This window comes from Tetrao urogallus, assembly GCF_951394365.1.
Source record: "Tetrao urogallus genome assembly, chromosome: Z".
NCBI lineage: Eukaryota > Metazoa > Chordata > Aves > Galliformes > Phasianidae > Tetrao > Tetrao urogallus.
The window spans coordinates 61,671,012-61,687,366 of NC_136816.1; the positions used below are offsets into that span (position 1 = coordinate 61,671,012).

General features: G+C 38.9%; 1 protein-coding gene across 1 annotated transcript in view; it reads right to left on the reverse strand.

Moving 5' to 3' along the window:
- GHR (growth hormone receptor) overlaps window positions 1–16,355 on the reverse strand; it is a gene marked incomplete at both ends in the record, with an annotated part of 63,095 nt that overhangs the window by 12,266 nt on the left and 34,474 nt on the right. Inside the window, one exon of the mRNA XM_079548935.1 lies at window positions 972–1,092. Within this exon, the coding sequence (XP_079405061.1) occupies window positions 972–1,092 (121 nt within the window). The remainder of the gene's footprint in view (window positions 1–971; window positions 1,093–16,355) is intronic.

Here is a 16,355-nt window from a genome sequence, read left to right on the forward strand (position 1 = left end):
AATAAAAACTGAAAAGAGCTTGTATACAAATTCTTCTTCAATACACAGACATAACGAATATCACAGCTACATATTAAATTGTTAGGAAGCAAACTGAGGTTCCCTATTAGAAACTCCGTTCCCAACACATACAGAGTTCAATTTCAGATTCTGAAACCAAGACCTACATTTGGTAAGAATGTTTTCTTACTTAATTCCCATGTAAAGTTCATGATTGCAAAAAATTTGATAATTAACAAATAAATTAAAAAATACGCACTTAAGACACAGCTTTGTGCCCTTCAATACATTATTGTTTGTATTATAGTGAAAAATTAGCAACAAGGAGTTAACAGGCAAACATGAGGTCTGCTCTGAAAGTAATGCCTCATTATGTTGCCCCAGGACACCAGGGATGGATGTAGGGGTATGGTACTAGAGGCTGAACCTTCCCACCAGTATCCCATACGTTTTGTTGCTGTGTGACAAAAGGCAGCAGAGTGGCAGTCTGACACAATGGCATCTGACATGAAAGTGCGTGTGAAGAAAAGGTGTGACACTGAATTCCTCCCCTGGAAAAAATGGCACCCACTGACATTCATGGATGCTTGCTGAATGTTTGTATAGACCAAACAGTGGATGTGAGTGCAGCAAGGTGGTGGGCTGTGTGTTTCAGCAGTGGCAACAGCAACAGTGTTCTTCTAGGCTGGTGCAGATTTTTATGAGTGCAGCATACATGTTCTTGCTCACTGCTTGCAAAATCGCAGAGCTAACAGTGATGACTATGTTGAAAAGGACTGTTGTGTAGCTGCAAATTTGCTTCACCAAATAGCATTACTGCACTTTTTGTAGCTGCTGTAGTTTCCAGGCAAATAAGTAGGAGGCATTACTTTTGGAGCAATCTGCATATAAGTAGGTGAGAATAAGAATGAATTCCCATTCTTTTCCTCCCTCTTCCACTGTTTTCATATACAACATACACCTTTTCATACCTTTTCATATACAACAGTTGTATTGTTCCTGAAGTAGTGAGGTTTCCATCAGTCCAATAACATGAAAATGTCTCCAGCTCAGGTGATCTGCACTTGCTGATTTGTGGCCACTGCAGAAGATCTATCAAGGAAAATGGCAGAAGACAGAATCAGATAAATCAAAGGAATCCATAAACTGGACCAATATGCTGTTAAAATGAAGCACAGGACTTTTTATACATAATTAGCTTTCCTTCCGATTTACGAGCAATGAGGCAAGCTATAAATTCTGCTTACATGCAGATATCTAGATGTCTACATCTGTGAAAGGCCAAATTTCAAAGATGGATCCAGCTTCCTTTTGTGAGAATGGAGATGTTAGTGCCATGGTCTGCTACCCAGAGTGGAGGTATGCCAATGCTAGAGCTGTAGTTCAGTATAGATACACCTGCATTACTCCTGCCCTTCTAAAGAAAAGCTCTGTTTTAAGGGAAGTGTGGTACTGCAGTGCTCGGCGCTAGACTAACCAAAGCACTAGATTTGCTCAGGTGATCAGTTTAGCAGTGTGACAGGGCCTGTATTGCTACCATTAGAGTTGCCACCTTGAACTGAGTTCAGGTTTGTGTATTTCTCATTGTGCAGTTATAGCCTTAGTCTGACAGAGATGAGGACAGCTCACAAGCATATGCCTGTTCTACCACATGCTGCTTCAATATTCATAATTTCCATTATTTTTCAAAGCTGAAATTATGCAGATCCAAGAAACGACTGGTACAATTGCTCAGCCTTGTCAGCCTTATGAGAAAAATAGAAACAAAAGTTGTGCATATGATTCACTGCTTTCAAAGTAAGCATGTAACTTCTTCCTAATTTTTAAGGGTCTAATCACGCAGTCATTCCAAAATGCCACCATTTCCTACTTGGCCTAGGAAGCCTTCCAGAAAGGGATCACAGCAAATGGAAGTGCTTATCTGTCTTCACTATCTGTGAAATACAATCATCTGTCAAAGAAAATTTCTCCATTACGCACCCAAAATTTGGACATTATCAGGTGTTTATGACTGATGAAATGATCCCTGGCCATGAACAACACAACACTACTGGATTCCACCTGCAAAGCCTTTCACAAGTATTTTTGCAGCACTGCAACTGAAAATATTTGGTGAAACTTACTTAAACTCAAATTTCGAAAAAAGTATTAAGGTACAGATACCCACAAGCATCAGATGTTTCTTCCTACGCACGGGCATTCTGTGACCCTCCTGTCTGCTGACTGCTTTATTTACAGTCTAGACAGAAACGCTTACAGAACACCAAAGTAATTTGTATTTCTTAGGCTTATTGGTTCAAGTTGTGTCCTCTCCTCTACATTCTGCAATGACAAGCACTGACATAAGCAGTAACTAATACATGAATATTAGATGTTTTTCTGTTTTGGTCACTATGCAGTATTGCCTCATTTTACACTTTGGACATTGAACAAGGACTGAACACCTTTGTGTAAATAAGAGGTTTGATAAGCTTTGTGGCCTATGCCCCCACCAAATATTTTAAATTCTTCTTACCAGCCTAAAATAACTGCTTTTCTAATGACAAAGATTTAAACAGCACATTCCATTTTTCTGAACTTCAAAGAAATTTCATTTTAAATTGAAACACATTTTCAAATGAAATGTTGCAGCAAAAGGAAAGAAGTCAAACTGTTCTTTTTCAGAAAATGCTGAAATGAAATATTTTGGCTATGGGGCTTGGTTTTGTTATGCTATTCAGTAGTTGGTGGCTTCTGCCTAAATCCCAACACGGTTTTGGTTGACCTTGACCTGAATTTATAGAAAACTTCGCATCATTCACCAAACAATTCTCATCTGGCAGAAATCATCATTAACACATGACTGTAATTAACACTGTAAACTATTATAACATAGATTGAAAACAAAATAGAATAAAAGATTCAAGAGTATTATATATGTATTTTTTCTGTGTATCATAGTTTCCTTTTTCAAGCTTGAACTTTCTTTTAATTTAATTATTAAAACTCATTTAATTATTTAAAAACAAAGCAAAGAAAAATAAACTTTTGTGCCTCTACTTCAAGGACATGAGCAAAATTGCCTCATTCGCAGGATACCTATAATCAGCACGACTCAGGTCTCTCTCTTCTTCTATAACCGAGTGTGGTAATGAAGGACATGCTATAGTTTTTCCTGTTTCTATCCTCAGCTATGTGAATCAAGAACAAATATAGCTAGTTTCACTGAAACAGTTGTAAGAATATAAGAAAATGATATACTGGAAAACTCTCCTAAGTTAGGATATTTCTGTTGATGCCTGCACTGTATTTAAGGCTGGGACATACCATATTTAAAGCTCGCACAGACCATGTCCTCATCTCCAGGGGTAGAAGTCACACAGTCACTTCTTTACATGGCCAAAGGAATTGAATGGAATAAAACTTCACCACTTTATACGGAAAATAAATTAAGGACTATGAGACATACAAACTGTTCTAGAAAAACTGATAAGAATGCAGCCAGAAGAGCAATCAGTTACGATGGAGAGATCAGCAATGCACACAGAATGCTGATTAAGATGTGTCGTCTTACACTCTAGCTTGAGAGGAATGCATTCCTAAGACCCCATTTTCTTCTCTTCTCTCTTGTGACAGGACTCACTATTTCATCACACAGGTGTTCCTTTAACTTGCATGAGAATTTCTCTGCATGGAACAGATTTATCTGGGATACATATACTCTTGGTTTTTACCGATTTGCAATTCATATTTTTACTTTTTTAATGACCAGATCAATTTCTAACAAAAATTGTTATCTAATCAGTTGTTTCCAGATTCTGTGTCAGGATTCCAGCCTTCAAAACCACAGGCTTTTGTGCCTGACGGGAGGAAACCTTGTCATGCTGACTTGTAGAATGCTTGGCACTTTTGGGGTGCATCTTCTCAACTTCTTGTTTGCCACAGGAGGTAATTATCGACATTGTACAGGACCCTGTGTGAGCTCTATCGCCCGGACAAACCGTACCAGACTCTGATAAATGAATACAATAGCTCAGTTGAATGCATTTAGGCACAACGGCAATAAATGAATAAAAAACACTCATTTCATCCCAGATAATGGCTTGGCTAAGGATGCAGATTCAGCAGCAGGAAACAAGGAAAAAACCTAGCAAATCTGTGGTTTCTGCCATGCTGGTTCTGGTAGAGGAGATCTAGTCTTGCCCAGCCAAAATGTTCAACTGCCACAACTGTGCTGTAAATAAAAAAGAGTAGGATCTCTTTGTGTTTTGCTTCCTTTCTGCTGCGGCCGCAGATTAGCCATGGTATAAACTGGCTCAGCCAGAAGTTGTTCTGCCAAAACAGTAGCTGAATCAATGGTGTGGTTTGCAGAAAGAATCAGGAATCCAGATATGCCATCCCTCTGCTTACATTTGTTTGAGGTCACAGTTTTCCATTTAGTGTAGTTTCAACGCTGCATATATTTTAATGATTTAAAAAGGAATATAATGCTGTAACAGATCACAGAAAGTTACATGTGGATGGGCTTCAAAACAGAAGAAGTCTTAAAGACAATCTAGAGTTGTCAGAGGGCTAAATCCTCTGGAGATTAAGTTCCCCAGTGTTGTTGTTTTCTTTTTGTTTGCTTATTTAAAAGTCTCTTTAAATAAAATGTAACTGTAAAAGGAGCTGGCCTCAAGTATGAACAGCAGTCACTGATGCTGTTAGGTAGTCAGTTAGTAACTGGGGTACAGCAGAGCAGGTCACCCTCACCTCAGAGACAGTCCTACTGCCACCAGAGCTCTGGCAGTTCTCAGGGACGCAGGCAGGGCATTGTGTAAGACATACAGAAACCTATGCAGTTAGGTAGGGGAAATACTCATGAGGATGTAACTGATACAAAAATAACCAAGCTCGCTAAGCAGTACAGGAAACAGGAAGATGTACTTTAGGGGATTAAGGCAAAGTACTTATCATGGTAATTTTACAAGGTTCATGTGGAATTACTGGCTATCAGAACTTAGAGCAAACTTAAACTTCCATAAAAATAATGTGCTCCAACGTGCAAATCAATGACGGATCAAATTGTATGCAACAGTACACTTACTTCATATTACTTACTCTCAAAGCACACACACTGTGACACTGCTAAAGCATAACAAGAAAGATGGAGATGCAAACAGGGAAATTAAATACATTTAAAATTGCAAACAATTATGAAGACCTGGAGTGTTATTTATTGTAGCTCAGATTTGTACATTGAAAATGACTGCTCTATCAATTAGGTTCTGCTTCTGAATCCACCAACTTTAACTACTGTTGGACAATGTACTTTATTGAATGCAGGGTGATTTCTCTAGTACCATGAAATTCTGTTTCTTTCAATTTGCAAGTTGAAATGAACAATGTTTGCTGTCTGTGGATGGTATTTTAAACAGTCTAGAACTAATAATTTAACATACATCATATATAAGGAAAGTAGGATGCAGCCAGCAGACAAGAGGTCAGTTCCTAATCATGCTTCTTGCCAGTCTGACTCAGCCCTTGCTCTAGGTACCACCTGTCCACAAAGGGCCAGCAGCAAAATTCTGGAACAATGCTGCTAGGGAAAGGAAGGTAACTTCTTTTCTGTCAGTATCAAATGAGATCATATTGCATGAAGAACTTAGCAGAAAGAAAGATGAGATTAACAGCTGTAAAAGGAACAAAATATTTCAGTGAAAAATAAAGGAAAATAACACACAAGAGAGTATTCTGCCCATGAATTCAAAGTATTGCAATAGTTCCTGAAAAATAATGATGTTCTGCTGAGGACTGAAGGCTAATTTGGTGACCAGTTTTGACCAATAATACGTAGGCATTCCTGCTAACAGATGGGAGGCATGCACAGTGCTCTGCAAAATGCCAGAAAGAACTTTTAGCAAGTTTGCCGCAGAGTCAACAAACAAAAAAATCTGAAGATCAATATTGGAGCTTGGAAGCACTGAATGAAGAGGCAATGGTCAGCTATTCCCTTTCAGGAGCAAGCTCCCTCTTGTTTGTTTCTTGCCAAGTGAGACAGATATAGTTAAAAGAACAAATGCCTTGCAGAAGCAGAGATTTTCTTCAGCATCACAGTGCAGTGACTGTGATGGTTTCCCACGCTCTCTGTGCTACTGAACCTCCACAGAACAGGAGCTGATGTGGCTCACAGATGTGGTGTCCATACTGTGCTTCTTGGGTACACGAGAAGATTCAAGTAAATAAAGCTGAGAACTGTGGGAAAAACAATCCTGCAGCATTACTCAGTACTGTTGCCCATGAGACAGTCTGTACAGGGATGAGCAAGGATGTGGATATGTGCCATGTTTCATGCGTTTTGGTGTGTGCTTTCCAAATCATGCCCTCCTAATGCACAGCGGTGGAATCACATGGTTTCTGCTACAGGCAAGCCACATCAGCTTCCCAGCCTACATATGTAACGTAGACATGCAAGCAGAGACAGAGGGCATAGCAAAGGAAAGGCAGTTAACACAACAAAACCCATTTCCAATGATCTCATAGTTGTAACTCAAAGTTACTTTTTTCAAAAAAGTATCCATAAGAATAATAATTAACAATGCTTTTATCTGTTCTTGCTGCTGCTGAAGATGTTCAAAATTGCACAACATTATGTGGTAAGGCATCTGAGGAAAGCTGTGCTCTCCCTGCTGCACCAACGAACAGTACAAGAAGTAAACAAATATTGCAAGAGGTTTTCTTCGCTCTTCTGAGAGCAAGCAATTTCTACATAGCTGACAGATAAGATACCTCCAGCATGCTTTCCTCTCCCACTCCTGCACCAGCTGACACCTTTCAGGTACAAAGGGTGCTCAAAACCAGGACATCATGACGGTCCTGGCTAAGTCTGACAAATTACTTCCCTCTTTTAAACATCAGCTCACTTCCTATGAAGAAGGGGGAACACGGGGGGAAGCAGGTGATCGGTCTGACTCGGGGCAGCCCCCGCAGCCTGGAACATGTGATGCCCCCATCGCTGCGAGAGGTGGCAGCAAGCGGCTGCAGGACGAGCGAGCAACGCTGGTGCCAATGGGAGAGACGGCAACACGGGAGTGCTCACAGAGCTCACGGCACAGCTCACGTCTGCAGCAGGGTGGATTGTGAAAGAAAAACGGGGGATGCGGGAGAAAGAAGGACAAAGAAGGAGGAGGAAAAAAGGATGGAAAAAGAAGATGCATTTTGAAAGAAAGCTGAAGAAGAGGAAGTAATATGGACAATCTGTAAAGGAAATGTGCCAGGTGACACAAAAATGTGATCACTGCTACTCAGTCTGAATAGTAAAGATGACAATGTCTCTCGGTCTGGCATGTATATGCCCTGACAGTGCAGAGAAAAAATAATGTATATTGGTGACCACTCAGAACTCTCAGAAGAGTTACTTACTAAGATAAGCTCATAGTTACACGGACAGTGCAAAGCTGAGGAAATAAGAAAGGAGTGACACAGCACACCACTGTTAGAGAATATCTGCAGAACAAGGATAACTTGCCAGAATCACAGAAGTAATTCCTCACGAATCTAAGAAGGTTTCAATCATTAGACACACTACAGTGAGAGCTTCTGGAAAGCAGGGACACAAGTTGGCCAGGTTTCATAAGACACACAGCTGTGCATTACCCATTATCAATGATACTACGTCCTAAACTGTATTTCGTCACTGAAGCAGTACCTGGTATGAACAAATTCATCCTGATATCTTTTGTTATTTATTCCCTTTCCACACCTTTGTTAAATGCAAGTGAAGTAACTCAGGAACATAGTGGCCCTCAGTTCATCCTTGTTCTTGACATTTGCTCCCTTTAATTCACACTCCTTTTTGAAGGCCAGAATCAAGTTGTAAATTCTTGAACTTGTCACTGTTGAGCTCCCGAGCTACCTCTGCCTTGTGTAGATTTTAACCATTTCAAAACACTGACTGACTAATAGCACTTGCATACACTAGACAGAAAAATGCTTCACTGTATGTTGCAGAGATTCTCATGGGATGCAAATCAACTATCCTCATTTCACTGAATTTGAAGTGGCAGAATTTGGTGGAGTTGTTAGTCTAGTGAAGCAAAGGATGGAAAAATGCTGTGAGTATCCACAGGACGACTAGATGAATGCCCTTGGAGGAAACTCCCAGAACTCTTGTTCTTCAGTCAGGGGAAAGTTCCCTGTTACAGTCCATATATATTAATATAAAAACTAAGGAGCCAAAAAGCTTCCAGAGGCTTTATTACTATGAAGATCATTTATTATCTTCCACATCTGGAGTGAAGACCCAAGGAGATTACTGAGTTGTCACACAGCAATTCCTCTCAGAAGCCCTGCTACAAGACCTGTCTGACACATGGGCACGTGCAACAAAGGGGAGATGAGGTCTCCAAGTATTCTGAGGAATTTCTTCTCACTCTCTGATCACTGACAACCAAATATTATTTGTTGCTTTGAATATCTGGAGACTGAAAGTCATGCTGATTTTTCACAATTTTTCATGATAGAAACCACTCAATTTCACCTCTACAGACAATAGGAATAGAGAGGTTTTATGGGATATTCTTACTCTTTTTGCACATCTGGACCATAACACATTTTTTCTGGGCAACAAAGATGACTGAATCAATACGGGTATTTTAAAACCTCCTGGCATGCAGTATTACGCCTGTGCCTTTTGGATGTCCTGTTTTATTACTGCAGCCAGGATGTTTACTCGCTCAGTAATTCAGAACTTTATTATTGCAATGAATCATGGACTATGAGTTACTAACTTCAAAGAAGATCCAGTGAAATTTTAAAAACAACCTAGAGAAGAATAAAAGTATTTTCTGCTCAATTTATTCTGTAACTTAGTAAGAATATGAGTCTTTGCAGTTTTGCAACTTTCTTGTACATGCATCCTTTTCAGTAGATTTCAAAAGGAAAATGTCTGTGACAACAATTTTGTTCCTTGCTAAAATGCAGTTCTTATTGACAGATCAGCAGTGTCCTTTTAAAGGTATTTATAAAACAACTATTTCCATTCTTAATTAAGTCAATATATTAGGTACATAATCCTCATAAATTAACAAAATAGTTTTCTTTAAAAAAGCATAATAAAACAAGAGTATCTAGCAGTTCTCAGTGCCATGGCCAAATCTCAGATGGGCTCTTGTATATGAAAGGAAATATATGTGACACATCTGAATTTATAAGTATAGAGTATCTTGTTCTTCCCCAAATGGTAAAGTTGCTGAGCTGGGTACTTTTGAGCTGGTTACTTTTTAGCTTTGAAATTCAGGGGGATGGAAACACCAAAGGAGTGAGAAACCATGCCAATGATATTAGACTGATAGAATCAAGTTAACAGTGGAAAAAAAAACAATTCCCAAAGTATTGGAGATTCAATACTAAGATGAACAATGCACAAACAAGGAGCATTCATGACTCAGAAGGGAACTGTCCTTAACAGAATAGTACATTTTTTTCCTTCAGCTTTTATTTCTGTGATATGGCTATGAGCCTAAAAGAGTTTTCTGATCATCTGCACAGCGTTGAGAGGTCTGAAGTAAGCCTCCAGATTCATCCTGATTTTACTATTGCATTTAGTGATTCATGTGCAGAATGGATTTGGATAAAACAATAACATTCAAAAGCACAGTGTAGAGATTTATAGAGGAAATCTCATTTTTTTCTTCTGACAGACTGCCAAAAATGATTAGAGTTGTATGTATCCTCTGCTGAACTTCACTCTAATACTCAGTGCTTTGTTAGGACCCATCTCTGTCACTCCTATGCTTCAGAGCTTAGTTGGGTAAGAATCACAGAGAGAGTTGCTGGGGTTTTTCCTCTCACTATTTGAACTACAGACTCCTGAGTTCAAGGACTTAAAGACTAGTGGATTTACAAGAAATGAAGACTGATCGCTATTAAAAAATTGGCTGTTCTCACTTGGCTTGTTTCTCATGTGCCTTCAACATCTTTTCATAGAATAGCCATTTCAAATAAATGCAGCAGGAATTTACGGGGAAGCCTGACTTTGTTCATTTAAAAAACAGAGCCATTTCCTGACTGGACAGAACACAGAGCTAACATTAAAATTAACAAAAGACCAATCTAAGTCGGTAGATTTACTTTTACATTAATCAGCCACTAAGTAGATTCCCCTTCTGACAAAAATACTGACCTTAAGGATGCTGTGCTAAGGAAGGGCTAAATCCCTTGAGTGACATTAATACAGAAGCAATACAGTTTTCACAGTTTGTTTAGATTAATGAAAGATTAATAGGCATAAATAATGAGTGTTTAAAACAATCAAAGAGAACAAAAGTCAGTGAAAAAAACACTCTTATGTAACATCTACAAAGGCATTCACTACTCTTCCAGCAGCTTTCCAACACGTACTTTTGGTCAGCAGGTTCCGGACATTTAACACACAATATGTTAAGTGCTTTGGATGTCACCTTATTCAAACGGTAGCACATTATCCCTTTAAAATTATTGTGACATAGGTATTTCTCAGCTCTTTGCTAAAAGAAAACAAGGGATTAAAAGAGGTTTGGTACCTGAACCCCAAGTAAACCTAAAAAGTAGGATAGAGGAATTGGCAGTCAAAGACAAAAATATTACTCAGAAAATCCTTACAGCAAGAACTTGCTCTAATGTGTCAGACACTGCATTGTCTGTTCGGACATTGCTTACATGGAGATTTCTAAATGCACAAAGAAGACACTGATATATGTGCTGGGTAACAATACAACAGACACCTTTCCTGCTCTGGAAGCCCTGCAACTGCACAACTCAGCTCCGATAGTGATCACCTGTCACCTGCCTGCTAGCCCAGCTTTTCTCATTCTCTTTGTTTTTATTCCATTACGCCTCTCTTATTTTAAAGGTATCAAAATAAGAATGGATAAGAAATTGGTTGAGAGGCCGCAGACAGAGGGTGGTCATCAATGGCTCTATGTCCAGGTGGGGGCCGGTAACGAGCGGCGTCCCCCAGGGGTCTGTCTTGGGACCGGTGCTGTTTAACATCTTCATCAATGACATCGATGTAGGAATCGAGTGCACCCTCAGCAAGTTTGCTGATGACACCAAGCTGAGAGGTGCAGTTGACACGGTGGAAGCCTTTCAGTACCTAAAGGGAGCCTACAAACAGGAGAGGAATCAATTCTTTGAAAGGGTTGTTAACAGCAGGACAAGGGGAAATGGTTTTAATTGAGGGAGGGAAGATTTTGGTTGGATGTCAGGGGGAAATTCTGCACAGAGAGAGTGGTGAGGTGCTGGAACAGGCTGCCCAGAGAAGTTGTGGATGCCCCTGTGGGAATACAAGAAAAACTATTCAGAGCAGAAGCTGTGGAGCAAGATAAACAGCATGAGAACCAAGGACACCTCTAGAAGAAGAAAGAACATCTCACAGCTCTGACTGGATAAGTGCCTGTGTGAATGGTTGAAGAGTGTTTTGTAGAATGCCCTGTTGACATGTAAAGGTGGATGGAAAAGTTGTAGGGGTGGATGGGAAAGCTAGAAAAAGAAAACTTGTGAAGGTATATAAGAATATGATGTGAGAACTTGTAATAAACGATTTGGATCGTTCACATCTAAATCCGTGCCCCAGGCACTGCATGCCCTGTCCCTGGAGGTGTTCAAGGCCAGATTGGATGGGACCCTGGGCAGCCTAGTCTAGTATTAAATATGGAGGTTGGTGGCCCTGCATGTGGCAGGGGTTGGAGAATCATGATCCTTGAGGTCCCTTCCAACCCTGGCCATTCTGTGATTCTGTGATTCATTCTGTGAATGCTTACAGTGAAAAAAAATGCAACATTTAAGCCAGCAACTGCTCTGCTGATTTTACTGCAGTGCTTTAGCAAAGGAAAACTGAGATTAAGAGTCTGCAGATCACTTGGTTGCATTTAGCCAGATGTATGTATCTTGACTGTGGCCCTAATGCATACTCCAGCACAAAAAGAGAGAGAGTCTTCTACTCAGACAAGTCTCAAGAATAATGTTACAATTACACCATTTTCTAATCAACAACCACAAGCTATAATTGCACAAAAAAGGGCCAAAACATTCATGGAACACTAAATCACATGGCGTCTTGTGATTCATTCAACTCCTCTACACGTGAGCAGAAAAACAAGCTGAGTGCAGGAGGTCTAATGTTTAGAAGTACTTTCTTAATAATAAATAAGAATAATAACGAGAATGGAAATTAATGTGAGAACATCCCTGAGTCATACACTAAGTTCTACCTCAGTACATCATTCCACTTCACTGAAAAACTCATCTCGTACTGATCTTTTCTTCACTGCTGGTGAACCAATCTCGGTTTGCACAGGAAAGAAAAATGTAAGAGTTTCAGAGAGGGAGAAATTTAAGAGAAAAACAAAATCAAGCCAAGACACATTTTAGCTTTGGGCAGAACATTCTTCTGTAATTTTCCTATATACATTTAATTTTGAAGGCTTTATTTCACTTTGGCTGAAAATATTTAAATTTATCTGAGAAACTGCCCAGCAATGTGCCTTTAAGAATATCTCACAGGTCTCACTGTGATGTCACACATCCACAGGTCTTACTGGTAGGTTTAAATGCATTGGACCTCCATAAAGAAGGATGACACCTTCAACAAAAACTTCATTGTCATATTTTCCTGTTTTTCTAAGGTGCAACATTTTAGGAATCTACAGTAAGCTTATGCACATTTTTATCATGCTATTTATGAAGGGTCTTTGGATATTTAAAATTACCAGTAAATAGGATTAAGACAGCAACAGAGAGGATCATAGCGCGCTATTAGTCTGACCATTTAATTTCTGCCTACTGACAGAACAGATACATTAACTCTCTTCAGACTTATTCCGTGATTATATGCTAATTTTCTCTTGAACACTAAGGTTATTTGGAAATTTAAACTCCTGAATGCTGTAATGCAGGCTTTCATCATCATACCAAATGCGGACTTTCCCAAAGTACATATTTTCACATCCTAAAACCTACAGAGAGACATCAACTGTGAATTTTTCTGTTGCTCACAGAGGTTCGAGACAGTTCCAGTGGTAATATATAGAAAGACTTCATGAGATTCTGCTAATTGATTTTTTTTTTTAAATAAAATATGCTTATTTTTATGCTTAAATTATTTTTATATTTTTTTATATTTTAATAATATATAATATAATAAAATAAAATAAATATAAATATAATATAAATATAAATATATATAAATAAAAATATAAAAAATAATATTATATAATAAAATATAATAATATTTTATATTATTATTTATGCTTAAATTTGAAACGTTATAGCTAATATCTTCTTAGTCATGAGAACAGGACTGTATGATAAGACTAGAATTAGAAAATATTAGGGCATAAAGTAAATGCAAACATCTGATTTAAAACAGATGATACTTAGCATCCACATCTGAAAGGAGATTCTAGGAAAACTAACCAGCTCAGTGTCAGAAATGTAGTTAATCCAATTTGATGAATTAAAAGACAAATTACTTCTTTGACCAGATTTCAGTGACAAACTAATGTCTGTATAGAGAAAAACTAATATTTATTACAACTACTCTAGCATATTTTCCAAAGTATACCACATTTCTTGATTACTGTTCTAATTGGGTTCAGAAAGTCTTCCTAATTATTCCCATTCTTTTGCAGTACAGACAGTTGCTTTTGTTACAGGAACAATGGTGACCTTGTGAAATGTCACCCTTTTACTTAGAACTAATTTTTGATTATACACTAAATCATGTTGTCTCGTTTTATTTAAGTGAATACTAAATCTTGAGAGCCCTTCAGCACCAGTGAGAATTTGGAAAAGTGAGATGAATTCTAGATGATGATCCATGTTTCAACAGAATTTTTCAGACAGGGTTTCAAAATCTCCACATGAAGATCTACAATGCTGTACCTTGTACCTAACCTTTACATATGCCAATATTTTCAGATCATTAATATGCTAGGCTGATCTACAAGTAGCCCAGAATGAGTAGGTGGAGATGAAAAAAAAAACAAACCAAACCAAACCAAACCAAATCAACCAACCAACCAAACAAAATCAGAACAAGGAAAAAAAAGGTATCAAGAAAACAAAAAATGCTTAAGTTGCAACCTATAAATTTGAATGACATTTGAAGCTGCTGCTTCTTTTTAAATTCATGCTATAGAAAGCAACTATTAAAAAGATCCTATATATACCACAGAGCTTTATTTATGATGAGAGGTTGACAGACCTGACTGTAAACAGCAAATGGAGAATGGACAGCAGTGACTCAATGGAGACAGAAGACAATTCGAGACAAACTGGGGAGATATAGATTTGCTGCGTGAACTGATTACTAGATAAAGAATTCTTTGGATCATTGCATTCAGAAAGTCAGAGCGAAATGTCCAGCTGGAGACCAGTGACAGGTGGGGTCCTTCAAAGATCTGTACTGGGACCAGTGCTGTTTAACATTTTTGTAAGTGACTTGGATAGTGGGATTGAATGCACTCTCATCAAGTTCATAGATGAACCAGGTTGAGTGACATTGTTGACATGATGGAGGGAAGGGATGCCACCCAAAGGAACTTGGACAAGCTAGAGAGGTAGGCCCATGACAACCTCATGAGATTTAACAAGGCAACATGCAAGATGCTGCACCTGGGTCAAAGAAATCCCCAAAATAAATCAGGCTGGGTAAAGAATGGATAGAGAATAGCCCAGTAGAGGACTTGGAGATGTTGGCTGATAAAAAAGTGAACACAGCCCAGAAGGCCAACTGCAACAAAACGGGTGGTCACGAGGGAGTGGGAGGTGATTGTCCCCATCTGCTCTGCCCTTGTGAGGCCCCACACCTGCAGCACTGTGTCCAGGTCTGGGACCTTGGTGTGAGAAAGGTGTGGAGCTGTCAGAGAAGGTCCAGAGGAGGCCATGAGGATGATCAAAGTGCTGGAGTACCTCTTTTATGAAGAAAAATTGAGGTAGCTGGGCTTGATCTGTCTGGAGAAGGCTCTATTTTCCAGGACAAACAGGTTTGATCTGTATCTTCTGTATCTGAATGCTTCCCCTTGTTCACTTCTAATGATGGCTGGACTGGTGCCATCTGTTTCTGAACAAAGACTTGTGTTCCATACCCAAAACAGGTTGAGGGGCCACTGCACTGTCCATCAATTCTTCAGACAGGCACTACTGCCCCATGCTCTATTCAAGCTATGGCAATGGGAAACACCTCACATAAACTTTTTGGAATGTTTTTTTATTGTCTCATACCAAACAAAGAAGCGGAGCAAGACTGGGAGCTATTTCCAAGGCAGTGAGGAATCACTGTTCAGTGCCAAGCTGATCTCAAGTGTTGGAGATTCAGAGCTGCTTCCAAGTCAAGACAGCAAGAGACAGTTTCACAGCTCACACCAGAGTTTGCACACAAAATAAATGGAACCAGAGATGAGATGCCATTTGCTCACAATACCTTACTTGGGGAAATGAGCACTTGACTGATCATTTCAGAAACCAAAAGCTATAGCACAATTTTGACCAAATATTTCTAAGTAAGAAGGTAAGTTTTCAGCAATATATACCTGCCTGTGAACTGAAAAACAGGCACAAACATACACATGCGTTATTCAGCTGAAATGTGCTACATGAATCCTTTTGTATTATAGCCACATGTAACACCTTGGTTTCAAATAAAGCGGAAAGCTTTATGTATGGAAATTGGTGTTTGCCTTAAGAACCAGCCTAAGCTCATGCACAAGCTGTGAATAACACACACACACAAAAATTAATCTGAAACAAATGCTGGTTCTTTCAGAAGATTCTCTCATTATGATTCTGGGTAGCTACAAAATTATTTATTAATGAAAACAGATAAAGAACTTTTTTTCTCCTGTGGAAGTTTGACATTCAAGAAACACAACAGAAAAGCAAAAGCTGAAGTAAAACATGTCAGCAAGATTAGGACAGAGAAAAAGGCTGGTTGTGAAAAGCAAACAAACAATATGTAGATCATGTTGCAACATTTCAGATTTGCACTCACTGGAATGCCTAAGAAGTGAATTCATCAATAAAAGCCCATAGTATTTGCTTTTCGTCATTGATTTCAAGACCAGAACTATTCTCAACAGCTGGGCAGATTTACATCAACTACTAAAGTTTAACTTTACAGATTGTAAAACACGTGGCTTGGTCTCCTGAAATATTTGCAGTAAAAAGTCTACCAAAACAACATTATTTCCACTAAAAAACACTTCCTCAGCAGACAGCCATTAGCCCTGAATACTGGTAATAGCATTGGACTGACTTCAGGATATCTGAAAGCTTAGCTCAGCACTTCAAGTTTGGATACTTGATTGCATCTCTAGAGACAAATTTTTCTTCAACTTGCATCATGTTGGCTTTAGAAA